Here is a 13,122-nt window from a genome sequence, read left to right as displayed (position 1 = left end):
GAGCGTGGGAGTAAAAATGATTCGATCCAATCCATTTTCAATGAGGTTCGTCTAGAGTATGTCTCGAAATTTGGACTTGATGCTTCAAAAGTAAAGTGCACGGAAAGACTTTAAACGAACACACGTACAATGGGACCGAATCAGGTAGTACAACAAAAGGTTGTTCTATCTGAACTCGCTTTAAGTGTTGCAAGCATAGATAGTGTAGGACATAACATGAAGAGCAATTAAGAGTGAGCAGAGTGCAGGGAAGGACCCATTTAATCTAAGTCGATTACTCAAGAGACATAAACACGCCTCAAAGATATGGTAAAGAAAATATATTCTCGATTAGCATAACATTTGAAAATCTCCCTACCCTTCAAAATGTGTATGTAACACTATCACTTAATGGCCAACGATCAAAGTTAAAAAAAAAAAAAAAAAAAGAAGAGATTGGTGAATATATCGTTCTAAACTTTGCACAAATATTTCAAATTTAATAAAAATATTTGCCAGATCCATTAATGCAAAGATAGCCCTGATCAGTGGAATGTTACCAAACACTTTAAAATACTTTTCGCTTAAAATGATTGGTATCAACGCAACAAGATTATAATTTTCTTACTGGTTTTTACTGTTATAACCAAATCAGTTTTTTTTTTTTTTTTCTCAATTAACTAAATAACTAAATACGTAACATGTTTCGAAAGATATTTAACCACTTACTTACCATTTAAAAACTTTTAATCACTTAAACATGGTCTTGATGCGTAAACTTTAATATCTTACTCAAACTACTTCAAGTTCGTAGAGATGAAAAAAAAAATTTCCTGAAAATAACTAAAATTCTCTCATCAGATTAAAGTTTTTTTTTTTTTTTTTTTTTAGATAAACCGATTAACAATTTTTGATGCAGATTATGCATGCAAAGCACTTGAGAAAATAGAAAATTCTCTAAGGAAAACAAAGAGAAAAAAAAAAAATATATATATGTATATATATATGAATCATATCTACCATGTATCAAACCAAAGAGATCAACAACTGACAACATAAGTAAATTAATATTCTTTCACGGAAGTAGTCGATAATTTTCAAAAGTCGAAATTCGTTTCTTTTCGAAATGAAATACAACAACAAAGAAAAAAAAAAAAAACTTAAGACAAATTTACTTTTCGCATAACGCACAACAAGTGAGTGAGTCTCGCTGGCATTGTTGTGCTTCTTCCGAAAGCTATTTGATAAATAAATGCAAAAAAAAAAACCACCATGCGTTCCACCACATATTTCTTCTTATGGCAGAGATCACTACACCAGCTACAATCAAAAAAAAAGAAGGCAAAAAAAGAAGAAGATGAAGATGAAGATGAAGAAGAAGAAGAAGTAGACGCAAAACACACTCTTACTTATGGTTAAGTTAACAGCTCGATTCGATTCGATTCATAGTAACGAAGCGAGTAAGGTTACAGCACAGAGACTACCACCGCCAACTGCTAGACAGATGACGACAATGGTGGTTGTGATGATGATGATGATGATGATGATGGTGCTTTTTGCTAATTATGGAAGTTATGTGAATGGATGTTTTAACGGAGATTTACTACACAATACATACCCAAACACATACATACATAATTTGAACCAATTCCGCTCACCAAAAACTGCTATACAGATACTAAGTATCAAACGATAAGTAAGAGCCTATAATAACTCAACAGAATAATGATTAATTTCATTGAAGAAATAGCATTAAAAAAACAAACAGCAACAACTACAACAACAACAACAATAATAATAATAATATTAAGAAAAACTATAGAAACAATCACCAACAGAAAAAGAATTCTTCAATCGAAGACTATAGACAAACACAGACTAATAATATGGGTTGTCTGAGCGCGTTTAAATGTATGTTAGTAATTGTTGTTTTTATTGGCAGTAATAACAAATGCACTCATATATATATGCTACGCTGCAGGCTTTATCTACATATGTTTATTGTTTGTTAGTAACTTCAACAACAACAACAATAACACTATTACGTGCATTTTATTTTGTAGTAAAGTTTTTTTTTTTTTTGCTTTAGCGGTAGTGTGTTTTTTTTTCTTTGCTAATGCGGATTCCCGCAAATGCTCGTTTATTGTTGTTTTTGTTGTTCTGTTTTGTGTTTCCTTCAGAAGGCTGTTACTACTTATTCGCTTTACATACATATGTAAATGAAAATAAAAAATTTGAAATTTTGTACGAACTACATACGCTACATACGCTCGTAAAGTTTTAAAGCGCCAAGTAAAGCACTTTATTCGGGTTAACTAGTGGTAAGAAGAAAACAAGAAAAACAAAAATAAAAATAAAAACAAAAACATTTGTTTTTACTATATCTATATGTATGTATGTATGTATGTACTTTAAACTCTATTATTATTATTATACAATATTGTGCATGTATTTAAGTTTATATATATATATATATATATATGTGTGTGTGTGTGTGTGTGTGTACGTGTGTGTGTATGTTTGTGTTTGTGCCTAGGTTTAAATGAGCGGAGAGAATTGTGCAGCAGATAAACACATGCATATATTTTGTGTGTTGTGTTAATGTTGATATCGTAGCTGCTGCATCTTTTGAATGTATGAACATTACTTAGATATGTACTCGACTCGACGTCATCATCAAATGTGGGGAGTTGATGATCGTCTTTAAGATGTGTTGTCAATTTTTATTTTGATCTCACGCTTAAATATTACATAGTCAGTTAAATGAACATACATACATACATGCATGCACACATATATATATATTTGTTTATTTCTTGTACATGTATACATATAAATATATATATGTATATATATGTATATGTATATCTGCGCATCATTTGTTTTATCTCTTTTTGTTGCTATGAATTTGGCGCGAATTTTCAGTTCTTCTCCTTTTATTTTATTTTATTTATTTTTTTCCCCCTCGTGCTATGCATCTTCTACAAATATTTTTTATATTTTACTAATAGAGTATCTTCTCTATATTTTTTTTGTTGTTGTGTATTATTGTTGGCTGTTGTTGTTAAGTTTAGTTACTATTTCTTGTGTGCCATGTATGCATTCATTCAAAATATAAATACTGGCCTACAAAATTGTTCCAGTATCAAAACCATTTCAACCATCTTCACAAGAAGAACAAACAAATAATATTCAAGCTGTGTCTGTGTGTGTTTAAGCGTGCATGTGATTTTATCCTTAATTGAAAATAGTGAACAAAACAACAAAATGAAGGTATATATTTTATTCTTTTTTTTTTTTTTTTTTTTTTTTTTCTTTTTTTGTGAAAACAACTCTAAAGAATTTTTTAAGGATTCTGAATGAAATTTGCAATGTAAACTTGAAGAAAGAACGTTTTCTTCGTTATGTGATCTGAATAATAAAATTTAAAAATTTTAAAAACAAAACACCGCGGCTTAGAATGTGGCGTCTAAGGATCTCGCCCAAACAGGGCTAAGAATTAAAAATGAATTTTATTAAAAAAAAAAAAAAAAAGTGAGTCAGAAAATGAGCCTACAATAGACTGACAAAATTGTTGTACGTAACATCTAAAGGATGAAAGTGCTGCAGTAATACAGATAATGGCACCTAACACGATTTGAAACTGTTCTCTTAAATCCGTTTTGATTTTTCTATGTCCGTCCATCCGTCCGAAGACTTGCCTTGGTAATTTCTTTTTTGTGCAGAAATTAAAAAAAACAAAAGACAGGTTCTTGGTTTTATTTCTAGTACTTGATCACCGATTAAACGGACCTATAGTTGATACAAACCTGAACAATAGCAAAAAAAACCTAAAAAAAAGTTTCGAAAAGGATTTCTTAAAAAATTATGGCGATAACGCAACTGTTAATAATTCTGATCAATAACTAGTCTTCAGTCGTAAGCAATTTCTTACTTAAGATTCTCAAAGAATGTTATCATATGCGCATGTCATTGGCGTACCCCGCCTATACTTTCCGTTATCCAATATATCCATCATTTGAATAGAAAACAGAAAGTTGTTGGTTTCAAAGGAGTGCATAAGACCGCCTGCAATTATTAAAATAACTAATAAGTGCACCACTAAATAGCGCATACACAGCAGAAAATTATCGATTTAAAAATTGATGCAACCCTAAGTAGAACTATTAAAAAGGATGGGTAAAAATATAGTAAGGAAGGTTTTACAATTTCTTTACTTTTTCATGTAAAAAATATCGACTCTATTAGCCTAAATCTAGCGTTAATTTTCTTCGAATATCAGTGTGTACTAAAATTTAATCTCCTAAAGAGTTAATATCCAATTAATTAGTGTTCAATAATATTTAATAAAAAACAAAACAGCTGAGCTGGATATATCAATATGAAGAGAGAGAGAGAGAGAAAGAGTATACGTACTTCAGCACCATCAGATGCTTTTTACATTCTTAGTTTGTATATGGTCCTGAATTTAATTAATTGTGTCCTGCGTATCCATTCCTGTGGGCTTTATTGAAATTCTTGCCATCCATGTCAGATTCTATTTCAAAGTCCCTTTACAAGAAGGCATTTGGCTCAACGCAATGGCTAAAAAGCGAAGCAATATGCCAGAAGCAAGATTTGATAATGTTGTGAAAAGGTTGTAGGTGCTATCCACCTAATTCCTATATCGTCATGACACTTTATTTCTTCAGATCATCAAGCTTATAAAGTAATCACAGACGATTCAAGTGCATCTTCATAGCCAACATGCAATCACGATTTTCATATATTTATAAATTGGGCACATCATGTACTCAGAATCGTTGCCAATAGTTATTTTATCCCATTTTTTTTTTTGAGAGAGTCATCTCCTGTTTTCTCAAATCGATTCTTCTTTCATTTTATAAAAACAAATTAACTTAAGAAGTAATGACAACTCGTGAGCATGAAGTTAAAGTCATTATTCCAAGTTGAATTACGAAACACCTCCATAACAATTGAAGGAGCTATAGTCGGTGGGGGACGAATCTTGCATACCCATCACTATGCTTTTCGCATTCTACCCTTCAAGTTCTTTTATTTGATACCCATGTCGCTGGTATGATTAAGTAAAAATTAATCTACCAGGTCGCGATTCCTACCTTATCCACTTCAGATTTAACCCATTTTTAGGCAGATAGTATTCTATCTTAAAAAAATAATTTTAGTAATTCTGTCTTTTTTGCCTTATGATAAATAAACATAAAAGTGAAAAATATAAAATTTACTCACTTGTAACATTGTGTAGGCGTGGCCAACTTTTTCCATTTTCGCACGTAAAAAATAGAGTGTGTTGGAAACTAAATGTGAAAAATTTCAGTCTTCACCCACATACTTTTCTTAAGAAAAACGGAGTTACGTTCAGTTTATGTTCCACTGCGGGCTTCTGCTCCGAGCAATTTCCGCCATTTTCAATACTAATCTGCGTGCAAAAAAAACTTCCAATCTTTGTACCAAATTTGAAGACGATATCTCCACTTTTGCGACCAGGAGATTATTAACAATAACCACCACAGAGACGGACAGACATAAATTAATCAGTTCAGAATTTCACGCTGATCAAGAATATATACACTTTATGGAATTTCCGAAGCTTCCTTTTGAGTGTTACATACATTATGACAAAAAATAAAATGAGAATACCCGGTCCATTCAGTGGTGGGTATAAAAAGGTTTTTTAGTAACTTCTTAAAAATAAAAACCAAGCATGAGAATTTCAACAAAAGAATAAAGTTTTTTTTTTTTTGAAGCACTCCCTTCACTCCATATATACATATAGAGCATAATTTTCAATCTGAAATTTAAAAAAAATCTTGGAAATTCAGCCATCAACTGAATGAATCAAAACAGCTTCGGAAGAACAGTGCAACCTGCAGACTCTTGAGCATTAAATATGCTACAAACATGATTAGCTCGACAAACATGACTTGGAGACAAATGCGATGAAAGTTTTTACATAAGGATAACTTGAAATAGTCAACGAAGAAACCAACAAAAAATAGCAAATTGGGAAAGTAACGTTACCCCCTAAAGCTTCTCTGGCACTTTCACCTAACAATCATATCTATTCATGTTCTTTTGCCTTCCTTTGAAGCTTTCAGGAAAGTTTTCTAAACACATTTATGATGCACTGAAAATGAATCCCACGAACACTACCGGCCACAAAGTATATAGAATTTTTGAAATAATTCTTTAAAAGAGAGACTTGACATAAAAACAGCTTCGAAGAGATTTATCTCTAGTATACTTAGGAAACAACTTCATGTAAATAAGTTGCATTGCTTAAACTGAATCCTTCGCTTAGTTTATTTCAAAAGATTTTCTTGTAATTTGCAATTCAAGAATAGCTTAGTACCTTTGCACCTTAAACCACTTGTAATACGAAAATACAATGTTTCTGATCACTCATTCATTTATCATGTCTGTCCGTGTGTCCTGCTATCTGTCTGTTGTCTATTCATATATTCTGATGAAATTTGATATAGTGACTTAATCTGATACACGGAAGAATATTATTAAAAATGAGTGGACTGGATCAGATCATTTTCACCATATAATACCCATTTAAAGCTTTATTAGAAAAACATCATTTTATGAAAAAAAAACTTCTCATTTTTCATATTTTCATTCTTGTAAAAACATGCAAAAATACTATAGTGGGCACGGTCCATCATTAAATGAACCTCCACTACCCTATATTTATTCACATAACGACTTTTCAAAATAAGTTATTATATGGTAAGTGGTCGAAAAATTGATTCGCGATGAACTATTTCCAAGAGCGTTTGTGCTTGGAATAAAACAAGGCAGCGTATCAACTTTCATAACAGTATCTCTTAAATTGCGATCTTTAGGCTGAACAGAAGAAAAGAAAAGGGACAGACGGATAGACGGTATAATGCACAAGTTTAATTTCTTACCACAATTTTTTTGTTTTTATATTTCATATAATAATAAAACCAAGGAACCGGGTACAAGAATGTAAGTTTAGATTACATAGATCCACTTTTCGCGTCATTCCCTGTAGATAGAAATTCCTGCAAACAATTTCTACAATTTTTGATATGTTATGACGCAATAGCTGAAGACATAATTTAGGATATTTCATAGTTGCTCTTGCTCTCTTATAACTGCGTTAAAATTTTACAATTACGTTATTTATTGCAAACATCTAATGCTGTTGGAAAGCTAAGGAAGATGGCAACAAAAATGTGTTTCTTTGTTGTATTACGAATTACTCGTGGATCGATTTAAGTCAATATCAATTCCTCTCTCGTTATGCACGGGTTGTTTTGAGTAATTTCTTATTTCAAGATTATCTGAGTCACTCATTTATGACAATGTTTAGAAAAGATGTACGCTCCAGCCCCACTTAATCAATACGGTCAGGATTGATATGGCGACTGGCTCCATACGTCTCGTAATTTCGACGTTCGTAATGCATAGGACCAAAAAAAACAGAAAAAATATAATTAACTCATTCAAAATGGGAATAAATAGACTCACAATTCCGCCCTTCGACTAAAGTGAATCCTTAAACTCAATAGCGAATCAAAAACATGAATTTAAAAATTAAAATTTTATTCCAGACATTTTGAGTTTTTTTTTCTTTTATTCGCACACCCGATGATAACTCAATAGTATATTTTTTTTAGCCAGGCAACTGGAACGATGGATCATCACTGGCAAGGAAAAACTCTTTTTGTCATTTTTTGGCAATATTTTGTTAAAGTTAAAGTAAACTGTTAGAGGTCGAAAAAATTTTTCGCTACACGATAACTACTATAAGATTCTAGTATAAGATATTTTTACTATTAGTTTTTCGCTTAATAGCGGTGTTTCCGGAAAAGTCTCCCATGAAGTATAAAGGCTTCATTATAATAAAACAAACAGCTGGTAATGGCTGAACTGAGTTCAATATTCGTTTTTGTCTTGACAAATGAATTTATTGGTAACTTATCGTTCTTTTTAACTTTACATCCAAAAGTGAAAGCGATCAGAAAAATACGATCGACATATTCAACGAGATTATAGTTTTCTTTAATAGAAAAAATAGTTTTGTGGAAATCTTCTATGCCTCAATATCTGATCGTCATTAATGTCCTTTAGTTGGTGTGCTAACGATGAGAACAACGTAAAGGAAGCACCTTGATGAGGAGCAATGGCCATTATGTCTAATTAGTTCCGGTAAAGCCAGCTATACTTCTTATTAACATACTATTAACATGCAACTCATTATTAACGCGTTTGACAACATTAGCTGAAACGTACAGACAAGTATGAGAGAGCAAACGATACCTTCGGAGATGATAAACTTCAATTTCTCTGCTCGTTGCGATGAGAACAAAACGCGTGTAAACAAGTGCAAACAAGCGCGCATGGACGCACTTGCTATACTTACACTGCGAGTCCGATTGGCAAGAATTATAGTGCAGTCGATATTCCGATTTAGGATTTAATTAATTGCAAAAAATGATCTGATAATAAATAATAGGTGTGACCGAAAGTTTTACACCCATCACTTAAAGAAGGAAAAAAACAAAATTTTGTGGCTGATTTTTTTTTTCTTATAGCATAAAAGTGGAAAACTGAATCGCATGTTCGACACGGATATTTTTGCGACCAAAGGGACTGACAAATATGTCTAGAACGGTGTTCATGTAATACAAGTCAAAATATGTAGCATTAATAGGAATGGCTGAAGTGTCTATCTGGATAGGATACTGCGTTTTGACAAAAGAATGATATTTGAATATTCTATGATATTGAGTAGACGATGGTGCTCCAGGAACATCCATAGAATATAAATCGACATTTTTGTCATTGTATCTGTATTTTTATTTATAAGATACGAGCATAAAACACAATTTTATTTTTATTTTTGAAAACGAAGGTACTCTCAGCTTATGTTGTACTATGGGCGTATACTTTGAGATATTTAGCTCAACTTCAATGACAACCTACGCGCAAGACCTTCACATTATTTTTGGAAAATTTGAAGCTCATAGCTTCCTTCTTGCTTACAACAGACAGTACATAGGCAGGCAGAAATTTCAAAACATATATACTCTTTATGAGATCTTTGAACCTTCCATCTGGATGTCGTTCCTCTGTGATTGCCATAAAAAAGAAACGAGGCAAACCAAAAATTGTTATAAATATTTAGTCCAAGTTTTCGACTACTATTGACTACAAACGAATTGTAAGTTGTACTTTTTTGATTATCGGAATCCAGAAACTCCAAAAAAAAATAATTGAATTTCGATTTTTATATATATCATTTAATATTTTTTATATAGCGAAATAACAATTTTTTTACTTGATTACAGGTGAAATAACGGATATATCCGTAAAGGCACAATAAAGCAACGCACATGTGCTTACATTTTAAAAGTAACCGAAACAAAGCTCTATTAACCGTTTCGATATCTAATTAAGTAATAATCTGAACCGTTTATTGAGAGTCCAAATACACTCAAAAACTCTAAATTGCATGACGATTCGCTTTCACTTATCGCAGAGAATAAATAAATATTTTTGTTCATTTTTTCCGCATACTACAATAACATAGTAACGTAGCAAAAACAAAAAAAAAGAAGAAATTTCAGGTAACACCTGAAGCACTCGAAGAAGTTTTATGAATCGGTCAAAAAATCATAGTAAACAATATTTATTCTTAAAATTAGTCGCGTTTTGTTTTTTTGTTACTTTTGAAATTTTTACAGAAGTTAATTGGAAATGTTAGTAACCATATTTCACCTTATGACCTAAAGTTCAATAGTTTTACATCGCTATAAGGAAGCTTTTTGTTATTGTACTCATTAGTAACGGATAGGTTGGGCATTATTAACACTAGCTAGATATTAATGTGTTTGTAACATCAAAAAATGACATAAAAAATACCATTTAAAAAAAGTTAAATCATGTGGGTCTGTCTGCCTATGAATTTTTTTTTTTTTGGAATACAAGCGAGATAATTACCATAAAAAGATGAAAATTAACAAATGTACCGTTACAAACCGTATTTAAATATGAGCTTAATGCGACCTACAGCGTTGTTGATGTATATTTTGATAATAAAAATCACAAGAATCGTCTTAAGACTATTAAAATTTTTATGAAAATCTTCAATTTTCATTTCTTAATTATTTTGATTTTTTTTTTTTTTTTTTGGTTTTGTAAAATACATTAAACAGCATTTAACGAGACCTCATAAATTCCCTCATCATCAGTTTCAGTGCTTTAAAAATTAATTTAAACATTTTCTTCTATGCATATAATTTGCTTTCAAAATCTTAACACTGATTAAGTAAAAAAAAAAAAAAAAAAAAAAAAAAAAGATACTTTTTTTAATATATGCAAAAAAAAAAATGTGGTATTTATTTAATTTATTTAATTAAAAAAAATTAAAAAAAAAAAAAAAATATATATATATATATAAAACATATAGATATTATACAAGAAATAGATAAACTTTAGCAAAACACATACACGAGAAGATCGCTAAAAATATCATAAATCATAGGAATTGGATATAAAGTGAATGTAATCATCAACTAAAGAATTTACTAACGGAATATGATGTTGAAATTGAAAAAAAAAAAAAAAGAAAAAAAAAAAAAGGAAAAAATAATCACCTTTAGTACCTATAAACCTAATTATTCTTTAAATATTTTTTTTTCTTCTTCTTCTTCTTCGTCTTCTTTTTCTTATTGTTTCCTTTAGCAAGACAAGCCTTTGTAATTTTATACGTTTTCATCTAGTTAGCATACAATAGAAAAATGAAGCCTTTCGCTTACCATAAACATTAAATTTGTTTACTAAACATATCTTTGTTGCATATTTAGCTTATGACAAATATTATCTAGATTAACGTTACTAAACCATCCCTTACTTAAAAGAGAACTAGCGACGATCTACTAATCCTCCACATAATTCATAATTACATTTTTCATCATAATAATACTTGAAAACAATAAATAAATATGTTTACCTCATCATATCTCATCCATTACATCAGCCATCTGGTTACCATCTTTATTACTAAATAGAATTAGTTCAGACAAACCGTCGGGTGGGTATACGAATAAGTTTGAATATCATTATCATTGTTAATCTTAAAGCGGCAACAATTTCATTTAGTTGCTGATGTCTGCGAACACTTGCCTCTCTAATAACCCAAAAAAGATTTGTAATCATTTTCTCGCATCATTCCAGACTGGCAGTCTCCTCTTTAAGCGAATAGAATGTACATGTATTTGCAAACGTTATCTGTATGTCTGTCTTTCACTGTTACTAACAAATGTTAATGTCGTCATTAATGTCTGGTTGTGAAATGAATTCATTACAAAGGCAGCAACATGAACGAACGTCTTTAATAATTTAATGACAAATTTTTTTTTACCTCGTTCATCCGGTGATCGTTGTGCGCATGACTTTAGTTAGTTAGTTGGTTAGTGGGATGATGTTGATATTGAGAATTTAATGATGAAAATTGCATACACTTTGTCAAAGATGAGAAACGTTTTAAGCAAATTGAAATTAGGTTTGAATTAATGCATTAGTGGTAGTCCACGTTAAAAGACCAAATTTGCTTAACCCATTGTGTGTAGGTGCAGAGATATTTAAACGGGAGGGGGAGGAAGGGAAAGGCTAGCAATGCAAAAGCATCGCCCCACAATCCCAATCAAAGTATTGATATCCTTTATACAAGTATGCGTGAAGATGCTCTCGAAGTCATTGAAAAGTATTTTACCTCATCATAATCAGTTTTTAGAACATTGGGAACAACTATGGTAAAAACATTCTACAAGAGGAATAAAACATATTCACTTAATAATCGCTTCCATTAGGCTGAGCAAAAATCCCATCCCCATTGATAAACTTTGACACAATTTAAGTGTTGTTGTGTCTAAATTTCGGACGGAGGATCCTGGACTGCTTAAGCCGATCTACAGACACGGTCTGACATTAGCAGTAAGAATAACAAGTTTACGTTTTCAGATCGAGCGTTCCGGTGAGAAGGAGAAGAGAACAAACAGATAGAAAACAAATGAAAAAAATTATTCCATTATCGTAGATCTATGAAAAAACAGAAACTTGGAAAAAGCCTCATTAGCAATTTGACGACATTGTTTCGACTTTTCACCTCTTCCTCTTTCGAGAAAAGCCGATAGTTTACTATTTAACTGATAGTAATCATCCTTTCCATGCTGCATCCTTTCCATGGATGACTTATCCAAAAAGTTTTTGCGATGGGTACATGCTAAAACACACACGTATATATATGTGTGGATTTATTTGATTAACTCAACTATTTTTTGTTTTCGCGTGTTATGACGGAAAAGTTTCTTATTTTGCATCCACAACCGAAAAATTGAGCTACATTCGTTATGACAAATTGTTTGCAGCATCAGGAAGGGAGCTTTAGAGGCGCTATTAAATACTTACACTATGAACCGCCTGCAACATGTCTGTGTAATGTCTGCGCTATGCAGTCTATCGGTAGCAGAATATCCGCTTTTACATTGAGGTTAAAATGAAGAGTGGGCCAAGTAGGCCGATATAAATGTGTTATAGTAAAGAGGGTTCGACCACAGCCAGATATAATTTTTTTACTTGCTTTTTTTTTTATATTTGATTTGAAAGTTTTTCAAAAATCACTATTGTTGCTTTCTTAATTTGTTTCGAATTTTAGTGCTTCGTAACTGTAGCTGCTTTGGCCTGTCTTTCCTTGGCCTTAGCTGAACCACCTCAGAATCAGTATCTGCCACCGAATCAAGGATTTTCATCGCCCTCTAGCAACTATTTGCCTCCTCAACGGGGTGGTTCAGGTGGCGGTGGTGGAGGTCGGGGTGGACCTCAGAGTAGTTATGGTGCTCCCGCTTTAACATCAGCAATATTCCCCAAACCAGGCGGTGGAGGAGGCGGTCCTGGTGGTTATTCTGGCGGCGGGGGACCAGGTGGTTACAGTGGTGGTGGCGGTCCTGGCGGTGGTGCTGGAGGATATAGCGGCGGCGGCGGGGGCGGTCCAGGCGGTTATAGTGGTGGTGGTGGAGGCGGCCCAGGCGGCTACAGTGGTGGCGGTGGAGGTGGTCCAGGCGGCTATAGTGGCGGCGGAGGTGG

General features: G+C 32.3%; 1 protein-coding gene across 1 annotated transcript in view; it reads left to right on the top strand.

The window, feature by feature from the left end:
* Nucleotides 1-3,179: 3,179 nt before the first annotated feature.
* LOC119636671 (pro-resilin) overlaps nt 3,180-13,122 on the top strand; it is a 10,673-nt gene continuing 730 nt past the window's right edge. Inside the window, exons 1-2 of the mRNA XM_038032202.1 lie at nt 3,180-3,252; nt 12,695-13,122. The exon at nt 12,695-13,122 is cut by the window's right edge and continues 730 nt beyond it. Of these exons, the coding sequence (XP_037888130.1) occupies nt 3,247-3,252; nt 12,695-13,122 (434 nt within the window). The 5' untranslated portion in view covers nt 3,180-3,246. The remainder of the gene's footprint in view (nt 3,253-12,694) is intronic.

This window comes from Glossina fuscipes, unplaced genomic scaffold (assembly GCF_014805625.2).
Source record: "Glossina fuscipes isolate IAEA_lab_2018 unplaced genomic scaffold, Yale_Gfus_2 28, whole genome shotgun sequence".
Taxonomy (NCBI): Eukaryota; Metazoa; Arthropoda; class Insecta; order Diptera; family Glossinidae; genus Glossina; species Glossina fuscipes.
This window is presented reverse-complemented; position numbering and strand designations above follow the sequence as displayed.